At 43.6% G+C, this 26,781-nt stretch overlaps 1 protein-coding gene across 1 annotated transcript in view; it reads left to right on the forward strand.

Annotated features, from left to right (window-relative positions):
• LOC121844957 (vacuolar protein sorting-associated protein 13C-like) overlaps positions 1-26,781 on the forward strand; it is a 45,911-nt gene that overhangs the window by 11,561 nt on the left and 7,569 nt on the right. Inside the window, exons 4-13 of the mRNA XM_042315496.1 lie at positions 5,870-5,965; positions 6,406-6,438; positions 13,181-13,300; positions 15,633-15,704; positions 15,896-16,008; positions 16,433-16,492; positions 16,586-16,645; positions 16,908-16,988; positions 22,297-22,354; positions 25,345-25,472. Of these exons, the coding sequence (XP_042171430.1) occupies positions 5,870-5,965; positions 6,406-6,438; positions 13,181-13,300; positions 15,633-15,704; positions 15,896-16,008; positions 16,433-16,492; positions 16,586-16,645; positions 16,908-16,988; positions 22,297-22,354; positions 25,345-25,472 (821 nt within the window). The remainder of the gene's footprint in view (positions 1-5,869; positions 5,966-6,405; positions 6,439-13,180; positions 13,301-15,632; positions 15,705-15,895; positions 16,009-16,432; positions 16,493-16,585; positions 16,646-16,907; positions 16,989-22,296; positions 22,355-25,344; positions 25,473-26,781) is intronic.

Consider the following 26,781-nt stretch of genomic DNA (forward strand, 5'->3'; position numbering starts at 1 on the left):
ACACCTCATTGTTCCTCATTGTTCCTCATTGCAGTATGTCTCATTAGATGGACCTCCTCATTCCTCATTGTCTCCTAGATGGACTCCTCATTGCTACACCTCAGCAGTATGTCTCATAGATGGCCTTCTCTATTGCCAGTAACATTTACATGCCTTCTCTATTCTAACTTGGCAATATAATGCTTCCAAAAGTACTAGTGTATCACTACCTTATCTCTATAGATGGACAGAAAACACGTTTGGTTTGGTGGTTTGGACAGAACGGCCACAAAACATGGACAGAAAGAAGACGTTAGCAGTATGTCTCATAGATGATAACATATTCAGACACAAAGATTAAGGTAGATTGAGAACATATTCAGTATGTCACAAAGATGGACAGGGGTTTACACCTCTAGCAGTATGTCTCGTAGAGACACAAAGATTAAGGTGTTGATAACAGTATGTCTCAGATGGACAAAGATTAAGGTGTCTTAGATGGACAGAACAGGGTTCAGACACAAAGTATTAAGATGGACAGAACATATTCAGTATGTCTCAAAGATGGACAGGTGTTGATACAAGCAGTATTCGTAGATGGACACAAAGGGTTTACAGGCAGTATGATAACATAGATGGACAGACACAAAGGTTAAGGTGTTGACCTCTAGCATATGTTCAGATGGACAAAGATTAAGGTGTTACATAACATATTCAGATGGACAAAGAACAGGTGTTGACACCTCTAGCATATTCAGATGGACAAAGATTAAGGTGTTGATAACATATTCAGACACAAAGATTAAGGTGGATAACAGGGTTCAGACACAAAGTTAAGATGGACAGAACATATTCACCTCTACAAAGATTAGATGGACAGATAAGGGTTCATATTCAGAGTATGTCTCATAGATGGACAGGTGTTTACACCTCTAACATATGTCTCATAGATGGACACAAAGATTAAGGTGTTGATAACATATTCATAGATGGACAGAACAAAGATTAAGTATGTTGATAGATGGACATAGGGTTCAGACACAAAGATTAAGATGGACATAACAGGGTTCAGACACAAAGATTAAGGTATGTCTGATAACATATTCAGACACAAAGTATTAAGGTGATGGACATAACATATTCAGACACAGAAGATTAAGGTGTTGATAACATATTCAGATGTCACAAAGATTAAGGTGTTGATAACATATTCAGACACAAAGATTAAGGTGTTGATAGATGGATATTCAGACACAAAGATGGACAGAAAGGTTGTTGATAACATATTCATGGACACAAAGTTTACAAGCAGTATGTTGATAACATATTCAGACACAAAGATTAAGTATGTTGATAACATATTCAGACACAAAGATTAAGGTGTTGATAACATATTCAGACACAAAGATGGACAGAACAGGGTTGATAACATATTCAGACACAAAGATGGACAGGTGTTGATAACATATTCATGTCTCGTAGATGGACAGAACAGGGACACAAAGATTAAGGTGTTGATAACATATTCAGACACAAAGAAATTAGAGATGATGTATTAAATTAATCTATATTCATGACACAAAGATTCAAGGTGTTCTCCTCATATTCAGACTCAAAGATTCTTCCTCAAGCTCCTCATTGATCCTCATATTCAGACACAAAGATTCAAGGTGTTGATCCTCATATTCAGACACAAAGATTAAGGTGTTGATAACATTTCTTGACACAAAGATTCCCAAAAGGTGTCACTGATATCTCTATCAGACAGAAAAGTTTTGTTTGGTGGTTTGATAACATATTCAAACACAAAGATTAAGGTGTTGATAACATATTCAGACACAAAGATTAAGGTGTTGATAACATATTCAGACACAAAGATTAAGGTGTTGATAACATATTCAGACTGTAAACAAAGATTAAGGTGTTGTTAACATATTCAGACACTACTACTAAGATTAAGCTAGTGTTGATAACATATTCAGACACAAAGATTAAGGTGTTAACAACTCTACCCTGTGAACTAGAAGAATAGAGCTAGTTAACAGGTTACCCTGTAAACTAGATGTGAAGAATAGAGCTAGTTAACAGGTTACCCTGTAAACTACTGAAGAATAGAGCTAGTTAACAGGTTACCCTACCCTGTAAACTAGACTGAAGAATATAGCTAGTTAACAGGTTACCCTGTAAACTAGATGTGAAGAACAGAACTAGTTAACAGGTTACCCTGTAAACTAGATGAGTAGAACAGGTCATTTCTCTCATTCAGGATGAGACGGTCTGTGATGAGAACACGTCTATTCTCTCTGTCATCAAAGCCCACCAGAGGCTGTATCCTCACTGCATTACAACCCTTATAGCCGTTGTTGTTTTACATCAAGCAGTCTTGTTCCAGGTCCTGTATAATAACTTTTTAGGATAGATTTAGCCTTTTTTGGCTCATTTTTAAACATCACATGAGTAATGTTTGGAGCCCAGTCCCGTACTAGATCCTATAGATTAAATCACCTAAATAGGCTACTCTGAGAGACTGTTCAACTCTGCCCTTGGCTTTGTGTGTGCTTCCCCCTCCAGACAGAGGTCTAATGTTGTGTATTGAGTAATGTTAATGGACTCTAATGGGAGATGTGCTGTGAATTGATTTTCCGTCCCATAGATATACAGTGGGGCAAAAAAGTATTTAGTCAGCCACCAATTGTGCAAGTTCTCCCACGTAAAAAGATGAGAGGCCTGTAAATTTTCATCATAGGTACACTTCAACTATGACAGACAAAATGAGAGAAAAAAAATCCAGAAAATCACATTGTAGGATTTTTAATGAATTTATTTGCAAATTGTCAGAGGCTGTATCCTCACTGCATTATAACCCTTATAGCCGTTGTTGTTCCAGGTCCTGTATAGTAACTTTTTAGGATAGATTTAGCCTTTTGGCTCGTTTTTAAACATCACATGAGTAAAGGAGGGAGCCCAGGCCCTATAGGTTAAATGACCTAAATAGGCTACTCTGAGAGAATGTTCAACTCTGCCCTTGTCCCCCCCCGCCCCCAGACAGAGGTCTAATGTTGTGTATTGAGGAGATGTTAATGAGCTCTAATGGGAGACGTGCTGTGCTGTGAGTAGATTCTCTGTCCCATAGATATAGAATGACTAGAATGGGGATTATTCCAATTCCAGGAAACTTGTTTTGGTGGGTGGAGCTGACCAGCGGCCATATTGGGTGTACCTTGGCCGTGAGTGTGTGTCCCCCAGACAGAGGTCTAATGTTGTGTATTGAGCTGACCGGAGGCCATATTGGGTGTATCTCGGCCGTGAGTGTGTGTGCCCCCCCCCCAGACAGAGGTCTAATGTTGTGTATGGAGCTGACCAGCGGCCATATTGGGTGTACCTCGGCTGTGAGTGTTCCAGTCACATGACTGTGGTCCGAGGGGCTTTCTCCCTTCATTTCTAAAAACTAGTTGTGTCTATGGTGACGAGTGTCTTTCTTGACCTCACCTGGACACTTTCTCTGATAATCCTTTTATGACATTAGAGACACTACTGCAATCCTAAAATGCTTCATATCTCTACTGGGGAAAGTGTCCACGCCGCCCAGCGGTTTGTTAACAACACTGGGAGACATTTTGAAAGAATGGATGTTTTGAAGTTTATTTTATTCATTACGAGCAGCACAGTGTTGCCTCACATTGAATTAGGCCCCAACTAAACCCAACAGGTGCCTTTTTTTCTTCTTAACTGACTTGCCTAGTTGAATAAAATATAAAAATATCTGGCCTTTTTATCAGTAAATGGATTGAATAACACATGTTTTTTTAATCCAGGTTTTACCCCCCAGTCGCAGCAAAGCGATTTGATGCCATTCAAAAAGATGTCTAGTCAGACACCGTGCGGATGGTGTCTAGTCGTCAGACACCGTGCGGATGGTGTCTAGTCGTCAGACACTGTGCGGATGGTGTCTAGTCGTCAGACACCGTGCGGATGGTGTCTAGTCGTCAGACACTGTGCGGATGGTGTCTAGTCGTCAGACACTGTGTGGATGGTGTCTAGTCGTCAGACACTGTGTGGATGGTGTCTGGTCGTCAGACACTGTGCGGATGGTGTCTGGTCGTCAGACACTGTGCGGATGGTGTCTGGTCGTCAGACACCTAGTCGTCAGCGGATGGTGTCTAGTCGTCAGACACTGTGCGGATGGTGTCGTCGTCAGACACTGTGCGGATGGTGTCTAGTGTCAGACACTGTGCGGATGGTGTCTGGTCGGATGGTGTCAGACACTGTGCGGATGTCAGACACTGTGTGGATGGTGTGTGTGGATGGTGTCTAGTCGGGTCTAGACAGACACTGTGTGGATGGTGTCTAGTCGTCAGACACTGTGTGGATGGGACTGTGTGGATGGTGTCTAGTCGTCAGACACTGTGGATGGTGTGCGTCAGACACTGTGTGGACACTGTGTGGATGGTGTCTAGTCGTCAGACACTGTGTGGATGGTGTCTAGTCGTCAGACACTGTGTGGATGGTGTCTAGGTCAGACACTGTGTGGATGGTGTCTAGTCGTCAGACACTGTGTGGATGGTGTCTAGTCGTCAGACACTGTGTGGTGCGGATGGTGTCAGACACTGTGCGGATGGTGTCTGGTCGTCAGACACGGACGGGTGGTCACACTGCGCGGATGGTGTCTGGTCGTCAGACACTGCGTGCGGATGGTGTCGGACGGGTCTGGTCGTCAGACACCGTGCGGATGGTGTCTGGTCGCCAGACACTGCGCGGACGGTGTCTGGTCGTCAGACACCGTGCGGATGGTGTCTGGTCGTCAGGTCGTCAGACACCGTGCGGATGGTGTCTGGTCGTCAGACACCGTGCGGATGGTGTCTGGTCGTCAGACACCGTGCGGATGGTGTCTGGTCGTCAGACACCGTGCGGATGGTGTCCGGTCGTCAGACACCGTGCGGATGGTGTCCGGTCGTCAGACACCGTGCGGATGGTGTCCGGTCGTCAGACACCGTGCGGATGGTGTCTGGTCGTCAGACACCGTGCGGATGGTGTCTGGTCGTCAGACACCGTGCGGATGGTGCTGTCTGGTTTAGAGCTGGTATGTAGTCTTCTGAAAGGCAGTGTCGTGGGAACTGAAAGGTGTTTTTATGAAGGAAAAGATGCTCAGCCTGTAAAATGGGGCCAACTATTCATGGTTTAGACTACATCGATTCAATAGATCAGAAGCACAAAGGCTCAACCTAATCAAATGACAACCACCATGAATGAATTGAGTCAAGCATTATATGGTAAACCAGTATATCAGATACAATAGGTTGTAGTTAGACAAGTCTACAGAACACCATGAGGTAAGACTTAAATAACCAGATGTTATTGGTTAGATCATACAGAAGACCATGAGGCAAACTTAAATAACTCAGATGTTATTGTAGTTAGATCATACAGAACACCATGAGGTAAGGTTGTTAAATAACTCAGATGTTATTGTGTTAGTTACCTACTAAATAATGGTTATTCTGTTGATCTACAGAACACCATGAGGTAAGGTTGTTAAATAACTCAGATGTTATTGTAGTTACCTCATGGTATTCTGTATGATCTAAGGTTGTTAAATAACTCAGATGTTATTGTTGTTACCTCATGGTATTCTGTATGATCTAAGGTTGTTAAATAACTCAGATGTTATTGTTGTTACCTCATGGTATTCTGTATGATCTAAGGTTGTTAAATAACTCAGATGTTATTGTTGTTACCTCATGGTATTCTGTATGATCTAAGGTTGTTAAATAACTCAGATGTTATTGTTGTTACCTCATGGTATTCTGTATGATCTAAGGTTGTTAAATAACTCAGATGTTATTGCATCCTCTTGACTTCCCATTGACTTGAGGATCTTGTTGTTTTTCAGGAAAACTGACATTGAAGATCCCTTGGAAGAACTTGTACAATGATGCTGTAGTTGCAACGTTAGATGGTCTCTATCTGCTGGTGGTTCCTGGAGCAAGTATGGAACCGTTTATACCCTCTATCTTTGTGTTCTATGGCTCTAAATGATTCTAAATGGGTTCCAAATGATTCTAAATGATTCCAAATGAATCTAACAGATTCTAAATGAATCTATAAGATTCCAAATGATTCCAAACGATTCTAAAGGATTCCAAATGAGTCTACATTTTTCCAAATGATTTAGTGTTGGCCTACATCTAGCCCTTACATGCCAGTGTCATGAATTGATTCATAACAACACTCTTTGAGATTTGTGACACTTGATTATAAGACTTGTGACACTGTAATACTGTCCTGTAGACTGCTATGCCACTAAATACTGTCATGATGACTGTTATGCCACTGTAATAATGTCCTGTACTATAATGAGTTACAGTGGCCACCAGACATCAAAGCTCTTTAGGAAGATATATTTCAATGGCGCTATCTGTGTTTCAGCTGTGTCTCAGTTACGTACATGTCCATACAATGGTAAGAGGATCCTGCAGTCTGGGTTCAGGGTGGTGAACTGAGACCAATCAAGTCTCTCTCTCTGGACTCTGTGAATGTCCTCTTTCTCCTTTGTTTAACACTGGGTTCTCCAACTCCTGTCCTAGAGAGAGTCTGGGTGTGCAGGCTTTCGTTCCAGCCCTGCAGTAACACAACTGAATCAGCGAATCTGAAATACCTTCATTTGATTTATTTAAATCCGATGTCTTAGTGAGGGGCTGGAATAAAAGCCTCCACGACCAGTATCTCCCCAGAACCAGACTATACCACTAGTCGTTTCAGCTTGATGATTCAACACTGGTACTGTAGTAGTGTAGTATTAGAATGGTTTGTATTGTGGGTTTTATTCTGGAATCTTCTGAGCTTCTCCAGACTGTTTTTTTTGGGGACCTGTTTTCGATGGCAAGGTTTTGTCTTGAGAACACATGAATAGTTAAGTCCGATACTAACACAATGACAGTTATACGATACCTGTATATCCGCTTTAAGTCTTTATCTGTCCCAGTGTTCTACATCCTTGGTTGGTTATGGGGTCTATACTTCCATTAAACACCAGCTCCAATCTACTAACAGGTGTTTTATATCCTTGGTTGGTTATGGGGTCTATACCTCCCTTAAACACCAGCTCCAATCTACTAACAGACAGATAGTGTTTTACATCCTTGGTTGGTTATGGGGTCTATACCTCCCTTAAACACCAGCTCCAATCTACTAACAGGTGTTTTACATCCTTGGTTGGTTATGGGGTCTATACTTCCATTAAACACCAGCTCCAATCTACTAACAGACAGATAGTGTTTTATATCCTTGGTTGGTTATGGGGTCTATACTTCCATTAAACACCAGCTCCAATCTACTAACAGACAGATAGTGTTTTATATCCTTGGTTGGTTATGGGGTCAGGTGTTTTATACCTCCATTAAACACCAGCTCCAATCTACTAACAGCTCCAATCTACTAACAGGTGTTTTATATCCTTGGTTGGTTATGGGGTCTATACCTCCATTAAACACCAGCTCCAATCTACTAACAGACAGATAGTGTTTTATATCCTTGGTTGGTTATGGGGTCTATACTTCCATTAAACACCAGCTCCAATCTACTAACAGACAGATAGTGTTTTATATCCTTGGTTGGTTATGGGGTCTATACTTCCATTAAACACCAGCTCCAATCTACTAACAGGTGTTTTATATCCTTGGTTGGTTATGGGGTCTATACTTCCATTAAACACCAGCTCCAATCTACTAACAGGTGTTTTACATCCTTGGTTGGTTATGGGGTCTATACTTCCATTAAACACCAGCTCCAATCTACTAACAGACAGATAGTGTTTTATATCCTTGGTTGGTTATGGGGTCTATACCTCCATTAACCACCAGCTCCAATCTACTAACAGACAGATAGTGTTTTACATCCTTTGGGTCTATACTTCTGTCTGAAACACAAGTCTTCTTTCTGCAAGTTTTAAAAATGTCATGTTTTTAATAATCCGGACGTTTCCGTTAATCAAGAAGGTTATTCAGATATCATTTGTTGAATGGAAGTTCCAGTGTCATTTCACATTCAATTGCAACATTTACATAAGATTCTTTAATAAGACGATGTATTGCCCAGCCCTTCATCCTGTACTGTGTGTTTTAGATTCTTTAATAAGACGATGTACTGCCCAGCCCGTCATCCTGTACTGTGTGTTTTAGATTCTTTAATAAGACGATGTACTGCCCAGCCCGTCATCCTGTACTGTGTGTTTTTAGATTCTTTAATAAGACGAGTTATGGCCCAGCCCTTCATCCTGTACTGTGTGTTTTAGATTCTTTAATAAGACGATGTATTGCCCAGCCCGTCATCCTGTACTGTGTGTGATTATTAATCTGTTTGGCTGACACAGCCAGGAAAAACACCTCTGCTGCTAGGCAACCACTGGACACAAAGACCTTGAGTTAGCCATGGACACGAACACGGTCCTGAAGGCAGTCGGGCTCCTTCATAACACTAGGAGAGAGGGACTGTTTCAATATTCATAACACTATGGGAGAGGGAGGGAGGGAGGGACTGTTTCAATATTCCTACTATTCATAACGCTATTCTCCTTGTGGGGGGGGGGGGTTCCTTTACTGTGTAATTGGTGCAGATGGCCTATAGATGGTCAAGCAGTAAGCAAACATATATTAATGTTGTGATTAGCATACAGACTCAGCAGTGGTGTCTTTGAGGCTGTACACCGTACACTCCTTAATCCCCACAATGCATTTCAAAGTAGTGTAGTGGAGGTAAACACTGGGTCAATTAATACGGCTGATGGAACAAATCAGAATGTTTTGGTTTAAAATGCTGGGATCATGACTGGGATTATCAACAACTATCATGGGTTGTTAATATGACTGGGATTATCAACTACTATCATGGGTTGTTAATATGACTGGGATTATCAACTACTATCATGGGTTGTTAATATGACTGGGATTATCAACAACTATCATGGGTTGTTAATATGACTGGGATTATCAACTACTATCATGGGTTGTTAATATGACTGGGATTATCAACTACTATCATGGGTTGTTAATATGACTGGGGTTATCAACTACTATCATGGGTTGTTAATATGACTGGGATTATCAACTACTATCATGGGTTGTTAATATGACTGGGATTATCAACTACTATCATGGGTTGTTAATATGACTGGGATTATCAACTACTATCATGGGTTGTTAATATGACTGGGGTTATCAACTACTATCATGGGTTGTTAATATTGTGGGATTATCAACTACTATCATGGGTTGTTAATATGACTGGGATTATCAACTACTATCATGGGTTGTTAATATGACTGGGATTATCAACTACTATCATGGGTTGTTAATATGACTGGGTTTATCAACAACTATCATGGGTTGTTAATATGACTGGGATTATCAACAACTATCATGGGTTGTTAATATGACTGGGATTATCAACAACTATCATGGGTTGTTAATATGACTGGGATTATCAACTACTATCATGGGTTGTTAATATGACTGGGATTATCAACTACTATCATGGGTTGTTAATATGACTGGGGTTATCAACTATCATGGGTTGTTAATATGACTGGGATTATCAACAACTATCATGGGTTGTTAATATGACTGGGATTATCAACAACTATCATGGGTTGTTAATATGACTGGGATTATCAACAACTATCATGGGTTGTTAATATGACTGAGATTATCAACTATCATGGGTTGTTAATATGACTGAGATTATCAACTATCATGGGTTGTTAATATGACTGGGATTATCAACTACTATCATGGGATGCTAATATGACTTGGATTGTGCCTTTTGTTTCTTGACAATGAAAGAAAGTTGATATAAAAACCAACAGAACTGTGTGTATCCACTATGAAACCATGTTGTCTTGTTCTATCAACAGTTCTATGTGTATCCACTATGAAACCATGTTGTCTTGTTCTATCAACAGTTCTATGTGTATCCACTATGAAACCATGTCTTGTCTTGTTCTATCAACAGTTCTATGTGTATCCACTATGAAACCATGTTGTCTTGTTCTAAACATGTTGTCTTGTTCTATGTGTATCCACTATGAAACCATGTTGTCTTGTTCTATCAATAGTTCTTTGTGTATCCACTATGAAACCATGTTGTCTTGTTCTATCAACAGTTCTATGTGTATCCACTATGTAACCATGTTGTCTTGTTCTGTGTGTATCCACTATGTAACCATGTTGTCTTGTTCTATGTGTATCCACTATGTAACCATGTTGTCTTGTTCTATGTGTATCCACTATGAAACCATGTTGTCTTGTTCTATATGTATCCACTTTGAAACCATGTTGTCTTGTTCTGTGTGTATCCACTATGAAACCATGTTGTCTTGTTCTATTTGTATCCACTATGTAACCATGTTGTCTTGTTCTGTGTGTATCCACTATGTAACCATGTTGTCTTGTTCTATTTGTATCCACTATGTAACCATGTTGTCTTGTTCTGTGTGTATCCACTATGTAACCATGTTGTCTTGTTCTATTTGTATCCACTATGAAACCATGTTGTCTTGTTCTGTGTGTATCCACTATGTAACCATGTTGTCTTGTTCTATGTGTATCCACTATGTAACCATGTTGTCTTGTTCTATGTGTATCCACTATGAAACCATGTTGTCTTGTTCTGTGTGTATCCACTATGAAACCATGTTGTCTTGTTCTGTGTGTATCCACTATGAAACCATGTTGTCTTGTTCTGTTTGTATCCACTATGTAACCATGTTGTCTTGTTCTGTGTGTATCCACTATGAAACCATGTCTTGTTCTGTGTGTATCCACTATGAAACCATGTTGTCTTGTTCTGTGTGTATCCACTATGAAACCATGTTGTCTTGTTCTGTGTGTATCCACTATAAAACCATGTTGTCTTGTTCTGTGTGTATCCACTATGAAACCATGTTGTCTTGTTCTGTGTGTATCCACTATGAAACCATGTTGTCTTGTTCTGTGTGTATCCACTATGAAACCATGTTGTCTTGTTCTGTGTGTATCCACTATGAAACCATGTTGTCTTGTTCAAAGTGATTTGAGTACCAAACATCACCAGAAGCTCCGAATATTGTAATTCCAACACCCGTTGTGTTTATTAACTATGTCCCGTGGTGTGTTGTGTCAAAGCGATTGTATGATCGAAGGAGGAGCGTTACCAGCAGGAGGCCAAGTCTTGAAGGAGCTGCATGACGCATTGAGGAGGCGCACTGATGGCTGTTCTGTGTGTATCCAGAGGTGAGGAAACCATGTACTGTCACTGAGGAGTTAAACTGTGGACTGACATCACAGAGGTGAGGAGTCAGGAGTTAAACCAGTGGACTGACATCACAGAGGTGAGGAGTTAAACTAGTGACTGACATCACAGGGGTGAGGAGTTAAACTAGTGGACTGACATCACAGGGGTGAGGAGTTAAACTAGTGGACTGTATCACAGTGTGACAGTGTGATTTTAACTCTGACCACTGACATCATGTTGTTCTACCTTGTCCATGAGGAGTTCTGTGGTGTATTTAATCTACCAAACCATGTTGTCTTGTTCTGATGAGTTTATCCACTAGTGAAACCATGTTGTCTTGTTCATGGTGTATTGGACTGACCATCACCTTGTGCTGCTGAATATTTAATTGACCACTACTGAAACCCTCTCTCTACCTTGTGCTTGCTGATGGTTTATTTAACTGACCACTACTCTCTCTCTCTACCTTGTCCTGCTGATGGTGTATTTAATAGTGAAACTAGTGGACTGACATCACCAGTCCTGCTGATGGTGTATTTAATTCTGACCACTACTTCTCATCACCTTGTCCTGCTGATGGTGATTTAATCTGACCACTAGGACTGACATCACCTTGAGGTGATGGTTTATTTAAACTACTACTGATGGCTCACCAGAGGTGATGGAGTTAAACTAGTGGACTGACATCACAGAGGTGAGGAGTTAAACTTGTCCATCACAGAGGTGAGGAGTTAAACTAGTGGACTGACATCACAGACCTTGTGAGGAGTTAAACTAGTGGACTGACATCACAGAGGTGAGGAGTTAAACTTGTGACTGACATGATGGTGGAGTTAAACTAGTGGACTGACATCACAGTCCTGGTGAGGATTTAAACCAGTGGACTGACATCACAGTCCTGGTGATGGTTTATTTAATCTGACCACTGACTGACTCTGACATCACAGTCCTGTGATGGTTTATTTAATCTGACCACTACTCTCTCTCTCTACCTTGTCCTGCTGATGGTTTATTTAATCTGACCACTACTCTCTCTCTCTACCTTGTCCTGCTGATGGTTTATTTAATCTGACCACTACTCTCTCTCTCTACCTTGTCCTGCTGATGGTTTATTTAATCTGACCACTACTCTCTCTCTCTACCTTGTGCTGCTGATGGTTTATTTAATCTGACCACTACTCTCTCTCTCTACCTTGTCCTGCTGATGGTTTATTTAATCTGACCACTACTCTCTCTCTCTACCTTGTGCTGCTGATGGTTTATTTAATCTGACTACTACTCTCTCTCTCTACCTTGTGCTGCTGATGGTTTATTTAATCTGACCACTACTCTCTCTCTCTCTACCTTGTGCTGCTGATGGTGTCTTTAATCTGACCACTACTCTCTCTCTCTACCTTGTCCTGCTGATGGTTTATTTAATCTGACCACTCTACCTCAGGGCATTACTCTCTCTCTCTCTACCTTGTCCTGCTGATGGTTTATTTAATCTGACCACTACTCTCTCTCTCTACCTTGTGCTGCTGATGGTGTATTTAATCTGACCACTACTCTCTCTCTCTACCTTGTGCTGCTGATGGTTTATTTAATCTGACCACTACTCTCTCTCTCTACCTTGTGCTGCTGATGGTTTATTTAATCTGACCACTACTCTCTCTCTCTACCTTGTCCTGCTGATGGTTTATTTAATCTGACCACTACTCTCTCTCTCTACCTTGTCCTGCTGATGGTTTATTTAATCTGACCACTACTCTCTCTCTCTCTACCTTGTCCTGCTGATGGTTTATTTAATCTGACCACTACTCTCTCTCTCTACCTTGTCCTGCTGATGGTGTATTTAATCTGACCACTACTCTCTCTCTCTACCTTGTCCTGCTGATGGTGTATTTAATCTGACCACTACTCTCTCTCTCTACCTTGTCCTGCTGATGGTGTATTTAATCTGACCACTACTCTCTCTCTCTACCTTGTGCTGCTCACCTCACGGGACACGTAGACTCTCAGACGGGAGAGCTGCTGTTTAATCTGGAAAGTGTTGTGTATAAGGAGCCTCAGCATGGTAGGTTCTGTTCTGTTCTGGTCCAGTCAGGCATTAGGTTCTGTTCTGTTCTGGTCCAGTCAGGCATTAGGTTCTGTTCTGTTCTGTTCTGGTCCAGTCAGGCATTAGGTTCTGTTCTGTTCTGTGGTGGTTCAGTCAGGCATTAGGTTCTGTTCTGTTCTGGTCCAGTCAGGCATTAGGTTCTGTTCTGTTCTGTGGTGGTTCAGTCAGGCATTAGGTTCTGTTCTGTTCTGTGGTGGTTCAGTCAGGCATTAGGTTCTGTTCTGTTCTGTGGTGGTTCAGTCAGGCATTAGGTTCTGTTCTGTTCTGTGGTGGTTCAGTCAGGCATTAGGTTCTGTTCTGTGGTGGTCCAGTCAGGCATTAGGTTCTGTTCTGTGGTGGTCCAGTCAGGCATTAGGTTCTGTTCTGTTCTGTGGTGGTCCAGTCAGGCATTAGGTTCTGTTCTGTTCTGTGGTGGTCCAGTCAGGCATTAGGTTCTGTTCTGTTCTGTGGTGGACCAGTCAGGCATTAGGTTCTGTTCTGTTCTGTGGTGGACCAGTCAGGCATTAGGTTCTATAATGTAGTGGACCAGTCAGGCATTAGGTTCTATAATGTAGTGGACCAGCCAGGCATTAGGTTCTATAATGTAGTGGACCAGTCAGGCATTAGGTTCTATAATGTAGTGGACCAGTCAGGCATTAGGTTCTGTTCTATAGTGTAGTGGACCAGTCAGGCATTAGGTTCTATAATGTAGTGGACCAGTCAGGCATTAGGTTCTGTTCTGTACTGTAGTGGACCAGTCAGGCATTAGGTTCTGTTCTATAATGTAGTGGACCAGTCAGGCATTAGGTTCTATAATGTAGTGGACCAGTCAGGCATTAGGTTCTATAATGTAGTGGACCAGTCAGGCATTAGGTTCTATAATGTAGTGGACCAGTCAGGCATTAGGTTCTATAATGTAGTGGACCAGTCAGGCATTAGGTTCTATAATGTAGTGGACCAGTCAGGCATTAGGTTCTGTTCTATAATGTAGTGGACCAGTCAGGCATTAGGTTCTGTTCTATAATGTAGTGGACCAGTCGGGCATTAGGTTCTGTTCTATAATGTAGTGGACCAGTCAGGCATTAGGTTCTGTTCTGTAATGGACCAGTCAGGCATTAGGTTCTGTTCTATAATGTAGTGGACCAGTCAGGCATTAGGTTCTATAATGTAGTGGACCAGTCAGGCATTAGGTTCTATAATGTAGTGGACCAGTCAGGCATTAGGTTCTGTTCTATAATGTAGTGGACCAGTCAGGCATTAGGTTCTGTTTCTGTAGTGGACCAGTCAGGCATTAGGTTCTGTTCTGTAGTGGACCAGTCAGGCATTAGGTTCTGTTCTATAATGTGAGTGGACCAGTCAGGCATTAGGTTCTATAATGTAGTGGACCAGTTCTGTTCTATTCTGTAGTGGACCAGTCAGGCATTAGGTTCTGTTCTATAATGTAGTGGACCAGTCAGGCATTAGGTTCTGTTCTGTAGTGGACCAGTCAGGCATTAGGTTCTGTTCTGTTCCGTGGTGGACCAGTCAGGCATTAGGTTCTGTTCTGTGGTGGACCAGTCAGGCATTAGGTTCTGTTCTGTACTGTAGTGGACCAGTCGGGCATTAGGTTCTGTTCTATAATGTAGTAGACCAGCTAGGCATTAGGTTCTGTTCTATTCTAATGTGAGTGGACCAGTCAGGCTTTGTTCTGTTCTGATGTCTGGTTGTGTTGATCTTTGTCTTCAACCAGGCATTCTGTTCTGTCTTCAACCCATTCTGATGTGATCACCTGGTTGTCAGGTTCTCTTTGTCTTCAACCCATTCTGCATGTCTGATGTCTGTTGTCACTGTTTCTTTGTCTTCAACATTAGGTTCTGCATGCTCTGACCACCAGGTTGTCACTGTTTGTTTCTTTCAACCCATTCTGCATGCTCTGATGTCTGGTTGTCACTGTTGTTACCTTTGTCTTCAACCCATTCTGCATGCTCTGATGTCTGGTTGTCACTGTTGTTCTCTTTGTCTTCAACCCATTCTGCATGCTCTGATCACCAGGTTGTCACTGTTGTTTTCTTTGTCTTCAACCCATTCTGCATGCTCTGATCACCAGGTTGTCACTGTTGTTCCCTTTGTCTTCAACCCATTCTGCATGCTCTGATCACCAGGTTGTCACTGTTGTTTTCTTTGTCTTCAACCCATTCTGCATGCTCTGATCACCAGGTTGTCACTGTTGTTTTCTTTGTCTTCAACCTATTCTGCATGCTCTGATATCTGGTTGTCATGTCACTGTTGCACTAACAGCTCTTCCTCTGTTAATGCTGCGTTAATCATCAAGGCTTTAAGATTAAAAAACACAAAAAAGGCTTTAAGAGTCTAAAGTCTTTAAAACGCCGTGAAAACAAACAAGGTGGGTACGTGTGTTGCGTGATTGTGATCGTCAATGTGATTGTGTTTTGTGACAGTAGTTTTGACCAAAAGACATTCTCTTAAATCTTCCAATGACTTGCGTGGATTTCAACCAGTACACATGATCAGCTGCCTGAGTAGCTTGTCCTGGTCATTATCAGCTGCCTGAGTAGCTTGTTCTGGTCATTTCAGAAAAGCCTCAGAAAGATGAGAAGAAGGACACGTTTGCTGAGAAGCTGGCCACGCAAGTCATCAAGAACCTGCAAGTCAAGATCACCAGCATCCATATCAGATATGAGGACGATGTTAGTTTCTAGAGCTGGGGGACAATACTCCTCCTCTCACAGCTTCCTCTCTCTTTGTCTCCTTTCCTCACCTCTCCTATATCCTTTCCTCACCTCCTTTCATTGTCTTCTTTCCTCATCTTTCCTCATCTCCTTTCCTCACCTCTCTTTTTTTCCTCCTCACCTCATATCCTTGTCTCCTTTCCTCAACTCCTCTCCTCACCTCCTCCTTGTCTCTTTTCCCTCATCTCATTTCCTCACCTCATCTCCTAGTCTCCTTTCCTCACCTCTTCTCTCCTTGTCTCGTTACCTCCCTCACTTACTCTTCTTGTCTGTTTTCGTCATCTCTCCTTGTCTCATTTCCTCACATCCTTTCTTAGTACTTCCTGTCTCCCAGTGCATTATGGGAAGTTGTGTGATTGTCTCTGTGGTTTGTGTGTTCCAGATATTAGACCCCCAGCAGCCCCTCTCTATGGGAGTCACCCTGGCTGAGCTGAGTCTACAGGTACACACACACACACTGGTTGACAAGATGTGACGAGTCTTTCTGATATCAGTCATTCTGCTCGTTCATTTTGTCTTGTGATTTTGTTTGTAGACGACCGATGAGAACTGGAAGTCGTGTATTCTGAACGAGGCAGCCAGGATCATCTACAAGGTAACACTGCCACTGTGGTAACGCAGTCTGTAGCTCATACAGCTCATTCATGGAAGGCCTGACATTTCAGGGCAAAGCTGTGCTGTATGTTGTTGATTTGTAACGTTGGGGTGACATTGTTGATTTGTAACGTTGGGGTGACATTGTTGATATGACCCCGTGCCCAGTTGACTTCCTGTCCTCTCTCTGTTGACTTCCTGTCCTCTCTCTGTTGACTTCCTGTCCTCTCTCTGTTGACTTCCTGTCCTCTCTCTGTTTCCAGCTGGGCCGTTTGGAATGTCTGTGTGCCTACTGGAACGTCAACAGTCCCATCTTCTATAAAGGCTCCTGGGAAGAGATACTGGTAATGAACCTCTCCGTCTTTATCAGGAAGAGATAGTGGTAATGAACCTCTCCGTCTTTATCAGGAAGAGATAGTGGTAATGAACCTCTCCGTCTTTATCAGGAAGAGATAGTGGTAATGAACTCTCCGTCTTTATCAGGAAGAGATAGTGGTAATGAACCTCTCCGTCTTTATCAGGAAGAGATAGTGGTAATGAACCTCTCCGTCTTTATCAGGAAGAGATAGTGGTAATGAACCTCTCCGTCTTTATCAGGAAGAGATAGTGGTAATGAACCTCTCCGTCTCTTTACTGCAGTTATCCTCCTTTATTCTATCCTTTTTCAGTACGTTGTGTCACATGATACCTCACCATCCAATATATTTTATTGTTTGTTTATTCACATGGAAATGCATTTTGTGAAGTCTGTATACAAACACAATACACTATAATACAGGCAGAACAGAAAACACTGGAAAGTTAGTACACAAGTCACACATTTTGTCTCCAGTGTGGTCTGATCATCCAGTGAGGTCTGTCTCCAGTGGGGCGTGGTCTGATCATATTGTCTCCAGTGGGGTCTGATCATATTGTCTCCAGTGGGGTCTGATCATATTGTCTCCAGTGGGGTCTGATCATATTGTCTCCAGTGGGGGGGTCTGATCATATTGTCTCCAGTGGGGCGCGGTCTGATCATATTGTCTCCAGTGGGGTCTGATCATATTGTCTCCAGTGGGGTCTGATCATATTGTCTCCAGTGGGGTCTGATCATATTGTCTCCAGTGGGGCGTGGTCTGATCATATTGTCTCCAGTGGGGCGTGGTCTGATCATATTGTCTCCAGTGGGGCGCGGTCTGATCATATTGTCTCCAGTGGGGCGCGGTCTGATCATATTGTCTCCAGTGGGGCGCGGTCTGATCATATTGTCTCCAGTGGGGCGCGGTCTGATCATATTGTCTCCAGTGGGGCGCGGTCTGATCATATTGTCTCCAGTGGGGCGCGGTCTGATCATATTGTCTCCAGTGGGGCGCGGTCTGATCATATTGTCTCCAGTGGGGCGCGGTCTGATCATATTGTCTCCAGTGGGGCGCGGTCTGATCATATTGTCTCCAGTGGGGCGCGGTCTGATCATATTGTCTCCAGTGGGGCGCGGTCTGATCATATTGTCTCCAGTGGGGCGCGGTCTGATCATATTGTCTCCAGTGGGGCGCGGTCTGATCATATTGTCTCCAGTGGGGCGCGGTCTGATCATATTGTCTCCAGTGGGGCGCGGTCTGATCATATTGTCTCCAGTGGGGCGCGGTCTGATCATATTGTCTCCAGTGGGGCGCGGTCTGATCATATTGTCTCCAGTGGGGCGCGGTCTGATCATATTGTCTCCAGTGGGGCGCGGTCTGATCATATTGTCTCCAGTGGGGCGTGGTCTGATCATATTGTCTCCAGTGGGGCGCGGTCTGATCATATTGTCTCCAGTGGGGCGCGGTCTGATCATATTGTCTCCAGTGGGGCGCGGTCTGATCATATTGTCTCCAGTGGGGCGCGGTCTGATCATATTGTCTCCAGTGGGGCGCGGTCTGATCATATTGTCTCCAGTGGGGGGGGTCTGATCATATTGTCTCCAGTGGGGTGCGGTCTGGTCATATTGTCTCCAGTGGGGTGCGGTCTGATCATATTGTCTCCAGTGGGGGGGTGTGGTCATATTGTCTCCAGTGGGTCTGATCATATTGTCTCCAGAGGGGGGGGGGGTCTGATCATATTGTCTCCAGTGGGGCGCGGGGGCGCGGTCTGATCATATTGTCTCCAGTGGGGTGTGGTCATATTGTCTCCAGTGGGGTGTGGTGATCATATTGTCTCCAGTGGGGTCTGGTCATATTGTCTCCAGTGGGGTCTGATCATATTGTCTCCAGTGGGGTGTGGTCTGATCATATTGTCTCCAGTGGGGTGTGGTCATATTGTCTCCAGTGTGGTCTGATCATATTGAGGGAGGAGAGGTTAGAGAGGTTAACACTGTCAGTGTTGTTGTAGTTCCTCATACAGGGATCTATAATATAATGAGGGAGGGAGGAGAGGTGTAACACTGGGTCAGTGTTGTTGTAGTACCTCATACAGGGATCTATAATATAATGAGGGAGGAGAGGTTAGAGAGGTTAACACCATCAGTGTTGTTGTAGTTCCTCATACAGGGATCTATAATATAATGAGGGAGGAGGGGTTAGAGGTTAACACCATCAGTGTTGTTGTAGTACCTCATACAGGGATCTATAATATAATGAGGGAGGAGAGGTTAGAGAGGTTAACACCATCAGTGTTGTTGTAGTTCCTCATACAGGGATCTATAATATAATGAGGGAGGAGAGGTGAACACTGTCAGTGTTGTTGTAGTACCTCATACAGGGATCTATAATATAATGAGGGAGGAGAGGTTAACACCATCAGTGTTGTTGTAGTACCTCATACAGGGATCTATAATATAATGAGGGAGGAGAGGTTAACACTGTCAGTGTTGTTGTAGTTCCTCATACAGGGATCTATAATATAATGAGGGAGGAGAGGTTAACACCATCCAGTGTTGTTGTAGTTCCTCATACAGGGATCTATAATATAATGAGGGAGGAGAGGTTAACACCATCAGTGTTGTTGTAGTACCTCATACAGGGATCTATAATATAATGAGGGAGGAGAGGTTAACACCATCAGTGTTGTTGTAGTACCTCATACAGGGATCTATAATATAATGAGGGAGGAGAGGTTAGAGAGGTTAACACTGTCAGTGTTGTTGTAGTACCTCATACAGGGATCTATAATATGAGGGAGGAGAGGTTAGAGAGGTTAACTGTCACTGTCAGTGTTGTTGTAGTACCTCATACAGGGATCTCTAATATAATGAGGGAGGAGAGGTTAACACTGTCAGTGTTGTCGTAGTACCTCATACAGGGATCTATAATATAATGAGGGAGGAGAGGTTAAAACTGTCAGTGTTGTTGTAGTACCTCATACAGGGATCTATAATATAATGAGGGAGGAGAGGTGAACACCATCAGTGTTGTTGTAGTTCCTCATACAGGGATCTATAATATAATGAGGGAGGAGAGGTTAGAGAGGTTAACACCGTCAGTGTTGTTGTAGTACCTCATACAGGGATCTATAATATAATGAGGGAGGAGAGGTTAACACCATCAGTGTTGTTGTAGTACCTCATACAGGGATCTATAATATAATGAGGGAGGAGAGGTTAGAGAGGTTAACACCGTCAGTGTTGTTGTAGTACCTCATACAGGGATCTATAATATAATGAGGGAGGAGAGGTTAACACCATCAGTGTTGTCGTAGTACCTCATACAGGGATCTATAATATAATGAGGGAGGAGAGGTTAACACCATCAGTGTTGTTGTAGTACCTCATACAGGGATCTATAATATAATGAGGGAGGAGAGGTTAGAGAGGTTAACACTGTCAGTGTTGTTGTAGTACCTCATACAGGGATCTATAATATAATGAGGGAGGAGAGGTTAACACCATCAGTGTTGTTGTAGTACCTCATACAGGGATCTATAATATAATGAGGGAGGAGAGGTTAGAGGTTAACACAGTCAGTGTTGTTGTAGTACCTCATACAGGGATCTATAATATAATGAGGGAGGAGAGGTGAACACCATCAGTGTTGTTGTAGTTCCTCATACAGGGATCTATAATATAATGAGGGAGGAGAGGTTAGAGAGGTTAACACCGTCAGTGTTGTTGTAGTACCTCATACAGGGATCTATAATATAATGAGGGAGGAGAGGTGAACACTGTCAGTGTTGTCGTAGTACCTCATACAGGGATCTATAATATAATGAGGGAGGAGAGGTTAGAGAGGTTAACACTGTCAGTGTTGTTGTAGTACCTCATACAGGGATCTATAATATAATGAGGGCGGAGAGGTTAACACTGTCAGTGTTGTCGTAGTACCTCATACAGGGATCTATAATATAATGAGGGAGGAGAGGTTAACACTGTCAGTGTTGTTGTAGTACCTCATACAGGGATCTATAATATAATGAGGGAGGAGAGGTTAACACCATCAGTGTTGTTGTAGTACCTCATACAGGGATCTATAATATAATGAGGGAGGGAGGAGAGGTTAACACCATCAGTGTTGTTGTAGTACCTCATACAGGGATCTATAATATAATGAGGGAGGAGAGGTTAGAGAGGTTAACACTGTCAGTGTTGTTGTAGTACCTCATACAGGGATCTATAATATAATGAGGGAGGAGAGGTTAACACCATCAGTGTTGTTGTAGTACCTCATACAGGGATCTATAATATAATGAGGGAGGAGAGGTTAACACCATCAGTGTTGTTGTAGTACCTCATACAGGGATCTATAATATAATGAGGGAGGAGAGCTTAGAGAGGTTAACACTGTCAGTGTTGTTGTAGTACCTCATACAGGGATCTATAATATAATGAGGGAGGAGAGGTTAACACTGTCAGTGTTGTTGTAGTACCTCATACAGGGATCTATAATATAATGAGGGAGGAGAGGTTCGAGAGGTTAACACTGTCAGTGTTGTTGTAGTACCTCATACAGGGATCTATAATATAATGAGGGAGGAGAGGTTAACACTGTCAGTGTTGTTGTAGTACCTCATACAGGGATCTATAATATAATGAGGGAGGAGAGGTTAACACTGTCAGTGTTGTTGTAGTACCTCATACAGGGATCTATAATATAATGAGGGAGGAGAGGTTAACACCATCAGTGTTGTTGTAGTACCTCATACAGGGATCTATAATATAATGAGGGAGGAGAGGTTAACACCATCAGTGTTGTCGTAGTACCTCATACAGGGATCTATAATATAATGAGGGAGGAGAGGTTAGAGAGGTTAACACCATCAGTGTTGTTGTAGTACCTCATACAGGGATCTATAATATAATGAGGGAGGAGAGGTTAACACCATCGGTGTTGTTGTAGTACCTCATACAGGGATCTATAATACCTCTCCACTCTCCAAATGATGTTACAAAAGACAGCCTGCCGTACTGTTTCATCAGTATTTAAACTGAATCTCTAAATATCTTAGATACGCGTCTGGTTGTTCCTACAGATATTTCCATCTTAGATACTTTGTCATAATATAATAATATATGCCTTTTGGCATAAACTTTTATCCAATGCGTTTTACAGTTTTACATACATAGGTTTTCCTTATGGGTGGTCCCGGGAATCGAACCCACACCCCTGGCGTTGCAAGCACGATGCTCTACCGACTGAGCTACAGAAGACCAGAGTCATGTCTGTGTGATTTCTAATCCCCTTCCTTGTCTTTGTGTCTGTCCAGGAAAAGCTGAAGGACGGCATCAGCACCAAGGAGCAAGAGATCAAAGACTACCAATATAGTATGTACCATGGGTAACACACACTACACACACCACACACTACACACACCACACACCACACACACACACAAACACACACCACACCACACACACCACACCACACACACACACACAGACACTTTCTATTACAAAAGACAGCGAAAGGTGTCCTTCCATCAATCCATTTTTTTAATTAAAGTTTTCGTTTGACTCTCCATGGCAACCAGCCAGCCAATCCAGGAAAGGAAACCAATCGTCATGTTGGTTTTAAGTGTTGGATCCTTTTATCTTATCCTCTCTGTGAAACCTAGTACACATATACTGGCTGGGTGTATACTGGCTGGGTGTATACTGGCTGGGTGTATACTGGCTGGGTGTATACTGGCTGGGTGTATACTGGCTGGGTGTATACTGGCTGGGTGTATACTGGCTGGGTGTGTACTGGCTGGGTGTATACTGGCTGGGTGTATACTGACTGGGTGGGTGTATACTGGCTGGGTGTATACTGGCTGGCTGGGTGTATACTGGCTGGGTGTATACTGGCTTGGTGTATACTGACTGGGTGTATACTGGCTTGGTGTATACTGACTGGCTGGGTGTATACTGGGGTATACTGTGTGTATACTACTGACTGGGTGTATACTGACTGGCTGGGTGTATACTGACTGGCTGGGTGTATACTGGCTTGGGTGTATACTGACTGGGTGTATACTGGCTTGGTGTATACTGACTGGCTGGGTGTATACTGGCTGGGTGTATACTGGCTGGGTGTATACTGACTGGCTGGGTGTATACTGGCTGGGTGTATACTGGCTGGGTGTATATACTGGCTGGGTGTATACTGGCTGGGTGTATACTGACTGGCTGGGTGTATACTGACTGGCTGGGTGTATACTGACTGGCTGGGTGTATACTGACTGGCTGGGTGTATACTGGCTGGGTGTATACTGGCTGGGTGTATACTGGCTGGGTGTATACTGGCTTGGTGTATACTGACTGGCTGGGTGTATACTGGCTGGGTGTATACTGGCTGGGTGTATACTGGCTGGGTGTATACTGGCTGGGTGTATACTGGCTGGGTGTATACTGGCTGGCTGGGTGTATACTGACTGGCTGGGTGTATACTGACTGGCTGGGTGTATACTGGCTGGGTGTATACTGGCTGGGTGTATACTGGGTGTATACTGACTGGCTGGGTGTATACTGACTGGCTGGGTGTATACTGACTGGCTGGGTGTATACTGACTGGCTGGGTGTATACTGACTGGCTGGGTGTATACTGACTGGCTGGGTGTATACTGACTGGCTGGGTGTATACTGACTGGCTGGGTGTATACTGACTGGCTGGGTGTATACTGACTGGCTGGGTGTATACTGGCTGGGTGTATACTGGCTGGGTGTATACTGGGTGTATACTGACTGGCTGGGTGTATACTGACTGGCTGGGTGTATACTGACTTGCTGGGTGTATACTGACTGGCTTGGTGTATACTGACTGGCTGGGTGTATACTGACTGGCTGTGTGTATACGGACTGGCTGTGTGTATACGGACTGGCTGTGTGTATACGGACTGGCTGGGTGTATACGGACTGGCTGGGTGTATACGGACTGGCTGGGTGTATACGGACTGGCTGGGTGTATACGGACTGGCTGGGTGTATACGGACTGGCTGGGTGTATACAGACTGGCTGGGTGTATACGGACTGGCTGGGTGTATACGGACTGGCTGGGTGTATACTGGCTGAGTGTGTACTGGCTGGGTGTATACTGGCTGAGTGTGTACTGGCTGGGTGTATACTGGCTGAGTGTATACTGGCTGGGTGTATACTGGCTGGGTGTATACTGACTGGGTGTATACTGACTGGGTGTATACTGATTGGGTGTATACTGACTGGGTGTATACTGATTGGGTGTATACTGACTGGGTGTATACTGGCTATACACTGGCTGGGTGTACACTGGGTATATACTGGCTGGGTGTACACTGGGTATATACTGGCTGGGTGTATACTGGCTGGGTGTATACTGGCTGGGTGTATACTGGCTGGGTGTATACTGACTGGTGTATACTGGCTGGGTGTATACTGGCTGGGTGTATACTGACTGGGTGTATACTGGCTGGGTGTATACTGACTGGGTGTATACTGGCTGGGTGTATACTGGGTATATACTGGCTGGGTGTATACTGGCTGGGTGTATACTGGGTGTATACTGGCTGGGTGTATACTGGCTGGGTGTATACTGGCTGGGTGTATACTGACTAGGAGTGTACTGGCTGTATACTGGCTGGGTGTATACTGGCTGGGTGTATACTGCCTGGGTGTATACTGGCCTATATTGTCCTCTGTTAGCTGTAAACGGCTGTCTTCCCAACCTTCTAAAGATGAGGAAACCCTCAGAGGGAACTGGTGGCCTAGAAGACAGATGTGACAGCTTTATGACAGACCAATGTGAATATGGTGATTCCATGATGTAGATGTGGTTGTCTCTGTTCTCACTGTCCGTCTCTGAGCGTCTTGTGACTGTCTGTCTCTGAGCGTCTTGTGACTGTCTGTCTCTGAGCGTCTTGTGACTGTCTGTCTCTGAGCGTCTTGTGACTGTCTGTCTCTGAGCGTCTTGTGACTGTCTGTCTCTGAGCGTCTTGTGACTGTCTGTCTCTGAGCGTCTTGTGACTGCCTGTCTCTGAGCGTCTTGTGACTGCCTGTCTCTGAGCGTCTTGTGACTGTCTGTCTCTGAGCGTCTTGTGACTGTCTGTCTCTGAGCGTCTTGTGACTGTCTGTTTCTAGGATTGAGATGAATGCTAATCCTGGACTAAGGAGCACTTTCATTAGAGATTCTCCAATGAGCACGGTGTCTAGTCTAACCGACCCTAGAAGATGGAGGGGCGAATGATCCATCACGATGCTGGTCTCATATTAAAGTAGAATTCATAGGATGTTCCTCTCTCTCTCTTTCTCCCTCTCTCTCTCTCTCTCTATTTCTTTCTTTCTCTCTCCCCCCCCCCATGCAGTTTTCAAACCCATCTTTGCCTCTGCTAAAATGGTAATCAACCCGAGTGCTGAGATTGAGCTGAAGTCTCCCAAAGCCAGCCTGCATCTGGAGGTTCAGAATGTAGCAGTAGAGATGACCAGACCACAGGTACACACACACACACACACACACAGACCAGACTCACACACACACACGCACACAGACACATGCCAACTTAGAACATAGCTGATCAAACCTTCCTGGCGGTGATTCTGAAGAGTTTACTTCCTGTAGTTGATAATGTGTTTGTTTTGTCCTACTAAAACCTAGTTGAATGGACTGACTGAAAGTGTCTCTGTATCAGAGCATCTATGTGCTTGTTTTGTCCTACTAAAACCTAGTTGAATGGACTAACAGAGCATCTGTATCAGAGCATCTATGTGCTTGTTTTGTCCGACTAAAACCTAGTTGAATGGACTAACAGAGCATCTGTATCAGAGCATCTATGTGCTTGTTTTGTCCTACTAAAACCTAGTTGAATGGACTGACTGAGCATCTGTATCAGAGCATCTATGTGCTTGTTTTGTCCTACTAAAACCTAGTTGAATGGACTAACAGAGCATCTGTATCAGAGCATCTATGTGCTTGTTTTGTCCGACTAAAACCTAGTTGAATGGACTAACAGAGCATCTGTATCAGAGCATCTATGTGCTTGTTTTGTCCTACTAAAACCTAGTTGAATGGACTGACTGAGCATCTGTATCAGAGCATCTATGTGCTTGTTTTGTCCTACTAAAACCTAGTTGGATGGACTGACTGAGCATCTTATACAACGCTGTGTACTACTCCCTTCACAGAACAGAGCAAACTGGCCCTAACCAGAATAGAAAGAGGAGTGGGAGGCCCCGGTGCACAACTGAGCAAGAGGACAAGTACATTAGAGTGTCTAGTTTGAGAAACAGACGCCTCACAAGTTCTCAATTGGCAGCATCATTAAATAGTACCCGCAAAACACCGGTCTCAACGTCAACAGTGAAGTGGCGACTCAGGGATGCTGGCCTTCTAGGCAGAGTTGGAAAAAAAATCCATATCTCAGACTGGCCAATAAAAATAAAAGATTAAGATGGGCAAAAGAACACAGACACTGGACAGAGGAACTCTGCCTAGAAGACCAGCATCCCGGAGTCGCCTCTTCACTGTTGACGTTGAGACTGGACAGAGGAACTCTGCCTAGAAGGCCAGCATCCTGGAGTCGCCTCTTCACTGTTGACGTTGAGACTGGACAGAGGAACTCTGCCTAGAAGGCCAGCATCCCGGAGTCGCCTCTTCACTGTTGACGTTGAGACTGGTGTTTTGAGGGTACTAATTAATGAAGCTGTCAGTTGAGGACTTGTGAGGCGTCTGTTTAGAGTCTATAGACTATCATCTTGTCTCTTTCTGTTCAGTACCTAACCATGGTGGACCTGCTCGAGTCTAT

Source organism: Oncorhynchus tshawytscha, unplaced genomic scaffold (assembly GCF_018296145.1).
Source record: "Oncorhynchus tshawytscha isolate Ot180627B unplaced genomic scaffold, Otsh_v2.0 Un_scaffold_7998_pilon_pilon, whole genome shotgun sequence".
NCBI lineage: Eukaryota > Metazoa > Chordata > Actinopteri > Salmoniformes > Salmonidae > Oncorhynchus > Oncorhynchus tshawytscha.